Source organism: Hippoglossus hippoglossus, chromosome 18 (genome assembly GCF_009819705.1).
Source record: "Hippoglossus hippoglossus isolate fHipHip1 chromosome 18, fHipHip1.pri, whole genome shotgun sequence".
Taxonomy (NCBI): domain Eukaryota; kingdom Metazoa; phylum Chordata; class Actinopteri; order Pleuronectiformes; family Pleuronectidae; genus Hippoglossus; species Hippoglossus hippoglossus.
In genome coordinates, this window is record NC_047168.1 from 2,300,750 (window position 1) to 2,309,610 (window position 8,861).

The following is an 8,861-nucleotide window of genomic DNA, read 5'->3' on the forward strand; positions in this document are numbered from 1 at the left end:
AAATGCTCTGATCTCTAACTTCTTTCATGTATTTCTCATTGCTCACTCTAACACTTACACAGTTAACATAGTGCACTTTGGTGGTGGGACATGTTCCCCCACTCATTATGATTTCACTATAATTTGATTCTCAGTAGATGATATTGTTCGTCCATCTTCATGTCAATCTCAATGACGGTCTCTGTGATCTGTGTGTCTTTGTTCTGCTTTTGTTTTCGTCTTTTTCATTTCAAACTGGTTCTTGAAGCCAAAAGTTTCCTTTGTTTTATTTTGGGTTTTTTTTTGTGGTTGAAAACCTGCATGGAAGTCTGAGCGTGTTTTTAGGTTTTGTAAACAATTACTTGAATAGTTTCAGACTTTTGTTTTACTTTATCCTTGTTTCTTTTAAATTGTTCTTGTTTTCTGTTTTATTTTGTTCACCTTTGATGCTTGGTGCGACTGCTGCATGCTGGGAAGACTCGGTCAAGAGGCAGAGGGCAGAATTCAAGGACATGAAGTAAATCTCTGTGTGTCTGTCTCTTTCCTGTCTGTCTTTCAGAGTGGATTCACCCCCCTGCATATCGCCGCCCACTATGGGAACGTCAATGTGGCCACGCTCCTGCTGAACCGAGGGGCAGCAGTGGACTTCACTGCGAGGGTAGGACACTACACACACAAACACACACACACACACTACACACACACACACACACACACACACACTCTCACACTCACACACACACCCTCACACACACACACACACACACACACATAACCTAAACATAACCCTGAATCAAGTCTTCACTATAGTATTTTAGCCCTGAATACCTATGATTTATTTACTTGATTTATCTCTGACTGACCCATAGAAAATAATCTATACCTAGTATAAATTGTGTGTTCTTGCAACTCTCAGTCCCTTGACCACCTTGACCATCTTCATTGTGAATCCTGTTTGCAGTACCACCAGCTTCAGTGGCTCTAATATCCATCTGTGTCTCGGATCTTGGCATTTTTTCCTGATACCATAGGTTTCTAATCCTTAAACCACCGCTCTGCTCTCACCATCACGGTTTGGATGCCTATAACAACCCCTTTGGCAATCCACACCTTTTGAATTTCCTTTCTCTGCTCTCTTGCCACTAGTTTTGGGGGGTACCTCTTGGCTAAATGTGGGACCCAAGTGCAGAGTTTTGAGTAACATGTGCTTGTCTGTACTTTGCCCCCTCTCTGGTCTGCTTAGTCAGTGGTCTTGAATGGTGTCATAGAAAATGTCTTGCCCCAACATACCCAACCCGAAACTCCGAATAATTAGTTTACCAACAATTCATTTTAAAATCATCATCATTGTTGAGGCTTTTGCTCAATGTAGTGTTCTTTGGGGTTTCATGTAAAATAAGTACAACACTGGTAGACTGAGGAATGCATTCACTAGTTTGAGGCAGCATATGGAAGCACCACAACTGTTAAATATTACTGACAACTTTGCTTGGGTTGTGTACAACTTGAGGCAATTTATATATTTTGCCTGGTTTTTGTGTATGTTCATGTTTTGTAAAACTGGCGACTGTTTTGGTCTCTCGCTGTCATCTGAACAATTCTGCTACATGTACTATAACGGGCTAAAATGCACAGTCAGACTTTCTCAGTTCTTGACCCCCTCAGCCCGCACCCCCGCCCTGTGGTCATCCTCTTCTCCTGAGCTTTGACTCTGTGTGTGGGCTCAAGCTCTACAAGCACTCACACACACACAAAGAAAGGCCTCTTCAAACGGGGGCCTCCTCTTTTCATGACTCAAGACACAGTACAGACAGAGAAAGTGACAGACATTAACTGTAGACACCACCACCTACCCCTCTTCCCCAGTCCAAAATGCTAAGTGTCATGGCAAGACAATGTGTTCCTTCTTTTGTCTGTATGAAACAAGTCACCGGTCTCACAGCATGCCGAAGTATTTGTCCAAAGTCCATGCGCAGTGCCTTATTCAGTAAGGTCATCCTTGCTGTTGGCTCTATGGCAATGAGACACACATCATTGAATATATTTTTCAAAATTTGAAAATGACTGATTTATTTTATGAAATCAATGACATTTTATTTCTTTATTATTCTGTAACCTTAAAATGCATAATGTGTCATGCATGTATTTCCGTCCTGTCTGCAGAATGGGATTACTCCACTACACGTGGCCTCCAAGCGTGGCAACACTAACATGGTTCGTCTGTTATCGGACCGTGGGTCTCAGATTGACGCTAAAACAAGGGTAAGTACCAAGAAGAACGGAGTTTAGATAAAGTATCTCGGGTCTGAACTCTGGATTTGACGTCATATGAAAGGAAATCGTATTTAAACACATTAAGCATCTTCTCCTCCCTCCACCTGACTTGATCAGGGCCCATTTCTCCACACTTATTCCTGAAGGAACACGACGGCCGTCTCATTGCCATCACCTCCAACAGAGGAGCTAACTGCTCTTTGCAGTTCAGCTGGACTTCAGTGGCTCAGTGGATTAAATTCAGTTGTACCGCACTGGATTTCCTGACATCTGCTTGGTGTTATGTTGGTTGTGCCGCGGCTAAAAGGACATGTGTTATTAGCCATATTGGATTCAGACCCATGTAAACAAGGTCCAGCCTGGATTAGTCTGGCTGCATCTGCATGTAAATATATGCACATGTGACAGCACCTGTTGGGGGCTGGAGGTTGATGTTAAGCCACTATCCCCTAACATGGTTGCCCTAATGGGGCGGCTGTGGCTCAGGAGGTGGAGAGGGAGAACTGAACTGATGGTTGCTAATATATCTTGCGTGATATAGTGATAGAAATGCTATAAATGTGTGGGAATGGGTGGATGTGATTGGTTGGTTAAAATGTAGAAGAGTGCTATTTATGGACTTAAGTATGGACTCAAGTGTGTATGTGCTCTGTAGGATGGTCTCACGCCCCTCCACTGTGCGGCTCGGAGTGGACATGATACAGCTGTGGAGGTGCTGCTGGAGAGAGGAGCACCCTTATTGGCCCGGACCAAGGTGAGTTACATGTCCAATCACCTGTTAGAGGATTCAGTTCCACCTAGAAGCTGCCATTTTGGGAAATGCATTTGTTGGCAATTTTGCTCTCGTTACTGATTATATTACCAACATTCTATGTGACAAACAAGACGTGGCCCTAGACAGTAGAAATATGAAATCATGGAAATCTGTTTACTTTGGAACTCTACATTGAAATAATAATCAATGTTCTCATATGATTCTGGATAAGGAAGTACAAAATGCTCCATGTTAACAGTATAGTAGAACACTTTGAGGCTGCATTCACCTATTTTCAACATTTGACACGTGTTAACATATTATTTAATGGGTTTACAAAGACTTGCCTGTTCCACCAGACACAGTAGTCAAATGAAGTCACAAAGCAAAAAAATCGTCATCTTTCAGTTTGCTCTGTTTTGGTCTCCACCAGCAGTGTTCTTCACCAGCTAGTTGCTAACTTGAGCATCATGTTAAAGTATGGATTGCGCAGTTTTAATAGGCCCAGTTAAACATTTAACCCTGGGAGGGTTCTATCATGGTATTGTACACACCCACAGCCCACAAGACAATGTTGTTGCTGATTAAAATCTTCCTACCCGTTATCTCCATCAAACTAAATGACCTCTCTGTCACTTTTAGAACGGACTGTCTCCTCTCCACATGGCAGCGCAAGGGGATCACGTCGAATGCGTCAAACATCTTCTGCAGCACAAGGCGCCTGTTGATGATGTCACATTGGACTACCTGACCGCGCTCCATGTGGCGGCGCACTGTGGTCATTACAAAGTCACCAAACTGCTGCTGGACAAGAGGGCCAACCCCAACGCCAGGGCTCTGGTACGATAAAGATCTCCCATGCAATCATTTCCTCGTGGAAATTGGACGAAATACAAAACAAAAGAAATGTTGATTTTCAATTTAGAATAAAATATCATTGCATTTTGAAACTAAAACCTACCTTCATATCGCCTATGTACAATACATCCTTTACTGTTTGTGTGTGCCGTGTTCCCTGTACAGAATGGCTTCACTCCACTGCACATAGCCTGTAAGAAGAACCGCGTAAAGGTGATGGAGCTGCTGGTCAAGTACGGAGCCTCTATCCAGGCCATCACAGAGGTACTTCACACACATGAATGAAACTAAATCGGCAAAAATGTTTAGCCATCTTTGGACTTGCGTTACCACAGAGTAATCTAGGTCGAGATCAGAAGTCGCCCGACTATAGGAAGCTCATCTCTGATTCTCATACCTCGTAGTTAACTAACAATATTACTTGTTGTGTTGTGTGTTTGAACAACATTGGCCAGATCTTGGTGTTTTGCCTCATTCTGGACTTAGTAAATTCATATGAATTACATGTTAACTTTTTTGGCATGAAGGTTAAAGAAATGATTTGTACATTGTGTCACTTTTAAAATCAAAGATGGCTTACACGTCTGGTTTAGGTGGATAGCTTAGTAGATGTTCGGCCTGTTCATGCACCAGTCACCATATTTTTACAGGAGGTAAAACCCAGCAGTAGTTTATGCTTTTGTCTAATTAGGTTTAGTAAAAGTTGTTTTGATGTAGGAGTGTCGATTATATGCATATGTAAGATGTGTATCGTATGATTTTAATGAGCAATTACCTGAGAACATCATGTACTGTATTGCATATTATTGATATGCTACAGTTAATGAGCTCATGAAAGTTGGATCTCACAGACTTTTTCCTGTGCTCTCTCTTCTACCTTCCCTCCCGGTGCAGTCTGGTTTGACTCCCATCCACGTCGCGGCCTTCATGGGTCACCTGAACATTGTCCTGCTGCTGCTGCAGAACGGAGCTTCGCCGGACGTCAGCAACATTGTGAGTAATGAGAAACAACCGACTCTGGGTGCATGAAAGTGACAGATGATTGTAATTAATTCTCAACCAATTTAGTTCATTTTAGATGTCATACGTAAGATGTATAGAACTGTTTCTGACCGATATGATGATGCATATTGTGTGTACAGCGCGGAGAAACAGCGTTACACATGGCAGCCAGGGCAGGTCAGGTGGAGGTGGTTCGATGTTTGCTGAGGAACGGAGCAATGGTGGACGCCAGAGCTCGGGTAAGACTATATACTGATGCACAAACTAGGAATCCTTGTTTTAGCTTATTTTTTCTACAATCCAGGATAACTCACTGTAATACAAAGTGTTCATTGTCCTTTCACTTTATCGTGTGTAGGAGGACCAGACTCCCCTACATATTGCATCCCGTCTGGGAAAAACTGAGATTGTCCAGCTGCTGCTCCAGCACATGGCCCATCCTGATGCTGCCACAAACAACGGCTACACCCCCCTCCACATCTCCGCCAGGGAGGGGCAGGTGGAGACGGCCTCTGTGCTGCTGGAGGCTGGGGCTTCTCATTCCCTGGCCACCAAGGTGGGTGGATGAGCCGTGTATTTGTCTCAACGCTCTGCTTCATCTTTACATTTGACTATTTTTACACAAACTAACTTCTAAGTCAGTGTTCAGAGGTTGATGTTTTGATGATCGGTGGACAGAAATTTATTTTCTTACTCATCCTCTCATATACACTTTAAAGGGGCTACCTGTAAGTTTTAGTATTGCTACATAGCTAACAATCGGTCCCAATCAAACGAAACGTGGTTTGTTGCAGTGTGAAAACCTTTTTTTTTTTGGTATAGTTTGGACCTTACGACCAATCGCAAGCTGAGACATCATTAATCAATAGAAGAAGAATAATAATAGGAAGCGGTTCACAGGATTGCTTTCCTCCGATGATAGGTTTAAAAATAACTTAGCTGGTAGTAAATACTGTAATGATTACAGTGTCATATTGACTAAGTGAAGTGGTTTATTAATTTGCTCTGTTCAAACGGAAAGACCATCTTTTTCCTACGCACTATTAAAAAAAAAGTTTGCCAAACTGACAACACGCCAATGTCTGACGCGCACCCATCTAAAAACAAAGCAATGTCAAGTATAGGTAGACGCAGCGCACGTAGGTGATGACAGGACATTTTTTTATGCGCTCCCTAAACTACAATTTTTAAACCAAAACTAACAGGATCAAATGTAATCAAGACAATAAGACATGAACCTTAGTTCGTAACATGGTCTGGACTTTCAGGTGGGAAAAAGCCAGAAGCCACATTTTAGAACACAAGAAAACAATCACTGAACTACAGTGTTACTGTAAGGGCCAGTTAGTTATAACAATTGGAGCTGATGTTCTCCTCTGTGTGTTTTTCACCAAATGGAGAAAGCGGTGAATTCAAGAAAAATGTACATATTTTGCTTGAGAGAGAAAGAAACATCCACATGAAAGCTTAATGTGTCTAAAATGTTCAGATCAATATTTTAGTCCTCTTCAAACCTCAGCAAGGATAGAGTACACATGTCCCAATATACAATGTACCCTTTTGTGGTGCAATTATTTCAATCTGCACGCCACAGGAGTTTTGATGAGTAAACTGAATATGATGTTGAAAACCAGTGGAGCTGCTCTTTAAAAATAGGTCTTAAAGTGTATTTGCGGTGTATGTCATTGCCCTATGGTGACCACTCTTGAAGCCAGCGATAAAGAGGTAACAGTGTGACTGTAACTGCAGGTCTCTGGCTGTTTGACCCAGTTTTCATAAATGGCTGATGAAATGCTAAAGCTGCTGCTTGTCCCCTGAATCGTGCACGAGCACAATCAGCTGATTTATCGTCACCACTGTGGAGGTGTTTACCAGGGGAGGCAGCCACGGTCCTTAGCATCAGTCCTTTAATTTATTCGTGCAGCGCGAATGGGGAGACGAAGCACAGTGTGATGCAGTGCACGTCAGGGTCCAATGCTTCTGTTCTCTCCTCCACTTGATGTCTCTCTCTCTCTCTCTCTCTCTGGTTACTCTCCGGGGAGGAAGGGTGTGGCTGTTGCTACAGAAACCAAATCAGGGAAAGTTGTTGTCACGCAAGAGTACCACTCTCTGTCCACACAAACACGTTCATAACAGATGTTTTGTTTTGATTTTTTGTTTTGATTTTTTGTTTTTTAAATCCATCCATCAGAACCCCCCCCCCCCCCCTCCTCCCTTCCTTACTCTCGCCTCCATCTTTTTTCCAGTTTTTTCCAAACACCCATTACATCAGATATAATCCAGCATGACAAACAAAGGACTGCTGCCTCCATGGGCAGGGCTGGGCCATAAACTGGTCATGTGGTTTCTGTCAGATTTATACTGGTTCAGTGACTAAAGACAGGCAAAGTGCTCCCCCTGCTGGCATCATTGTGAAATGGACACTTAAATAACTGTATTTCATATTTTGTGGTTTAAGGTTACCTAGAATTGCATCAGCTTGAAAGAAAGGTGGATGTTCTTAATCGGGTTTTTTTGCCACTGACTCTTAGACTTCCGAGATTCCTGTCTGATGACTTTTTGTTCCTTTGAGCATCAAGAGAAAATTATATATTAAAGGAATTCTCCTGTTAAATCAAGGACTTCTGGAAGGTGATAACAGTCATTTTCACACCATGATGCATCAGTAATTAGCAAATATGAAAATCTGCTTCAACACAAAAACAAACGTGTGACTTCATCCTCTGCTCAGGGCCCAATCCCTCTTCTATACCTGTACACAAAAAAATAGTTTTTGTTAACATTTAAAGTCTCCCCTGAAGCAGAACTGAGTAAACGTCTGTGTAGATACCATCGATTCACTTTCGTTGAAGGCATTTCTTAATCTCCCGGCTCTGGTCGTTTCCCTCCACAGAAAGGTTTTACCCCCCTGCACGTGGCCTCCAAGTACGGAAGCCTGGATGTGACCAAACTTCTGCTCCAGCGTCACGCTCCACCGGATTCTGCTGGAAAGGTAAGCGCTTATTTCTATTAAATGAACAACCATTCTTATTTATTCATATAGTTTTTACTGTGGAATCAAGTGCTACTTTTATTTATTGTGCTACCAAATGTGTTAATGAACCCTCTTCCTTCATGTACTGTAAATGTAAGAAACCTGTTCATTTAAGTGGTGTGTTACTGTTTTTCTGTATTGAGGTTAAGTTGGCTACGAGAGTACCGGTAAGCCTAGTTTGACTTAAATTAGCCGTTCCTTTGTTTGGATTAACTACGATTACTATCCCAGAAAAAAACAGATAACAGAAGCCTTCTTCGTGTCATATTAAGAACCCACCAAGTGATCCTTCCAGCTTTTGCTGTTTGACATAACTCTAATTCATCCCAACCTGCAGTCTTATCCCCTTGAACTCATACTATTAACTCTTTGTTTGTGTGTATAGTATTAATGTCTTCATGCAGTGCTCATTTCTGTTTAATTCATGTGTGCTCACCCTCCGTCCCTCACAGAACGGCCTCACCCCGCTCCACGTCGCCGCACATTACGATAACCAAAAGGTTGCACTCCTGCTTTTGGACAAAGGAGCGTCCCCCCTCACAATGGCCAAGGTGAGAGCCCACTGTAAACACCGCTGACATCTGAGAGCTAGTGTCTGGAGTGAAAAGTCCAGATGGGAAAATGTGCTGCAAAATGTCCCATCCTTACACATCTCTTATTCCGTTTGAAGCTGTATTTCTCTTATAAGTACTAGACAACGTACACAGAGGGTCAAAATAAATGTTCCTTCTCGTGTGAGCTTCACATTCCCCCCCGCCTTTTTTTCACATTTACATCTCAGTCACAAAGCACAGTCAAACTGGAACACATACACATCAACACGAACATGACTGGAATCAGTGGAAGTCACTCTTTTCATGATCAGTGTTTCCACAGAGAAATCCGTAAATCTGCATAGAAATCATACAAAAGAGATGGTCATTATATCATCAGGTCTTTATACTTTATTGCAAAGAGACT

At 42.4% G+C, this 8,861-nt stretch overlaps 1 protein-coding gene across 10 annotated transcripts in view; it reads left to right on the forward strand.

Annotated features, from left to right (window-relative positions):
• Positions 1 to 8,861, forward strand: part of ank2b (ankyrin 2b, neuronal) — a 75,698-nt gene that overhangs the window by 21,143 nt on the left and 45,694 nt on the right. For all 10 annotated transcript variants that reach the window (XM_034615069.1, XM_034615067.1, XM_034615070.1 and 7 more), the window contains 10 exons: positions 539 to 637; positions 2,143 to 2,241; positions 2,909 to 3,007; positions 3,650 to 3,847; positions 4,031 to 4,129; positions 4,760 to 4,858; positions 5,008 to 5,106; positions 5,226 to 5,423; positions 7,761 to 7,859; positions 8,354 to 8,452. In XM_034615069.1, the coding sequence (XP_034470960.1) occupies positions 539 to 637; positions 2,143 to 2,241; positions 2,909 to 3,007; positions 3,650 to 3,847; positions 4,031 to 4,129; positions 4,760 to 4,858; positions 5,008 to 5,106; positions 5,226 to 5,423; positions 7,761 to 7,859; positions 8,354 to 8,452 (1,188 nt within the window). The remainder of the gene's footprint in view (positions 1 to 538; positions 638 to 2,142; positions 2,242 to 2,908; positions 3,008 to 3,649; positions 3,848 to 4,030; positions 4,130 to 4,759; positions 4,859 to 5,007; positions 5,107 to 5,225; positions 5,424 to 7,760; positions 7,860 to 8,353; positions 8,453 to 8,861) is intronic.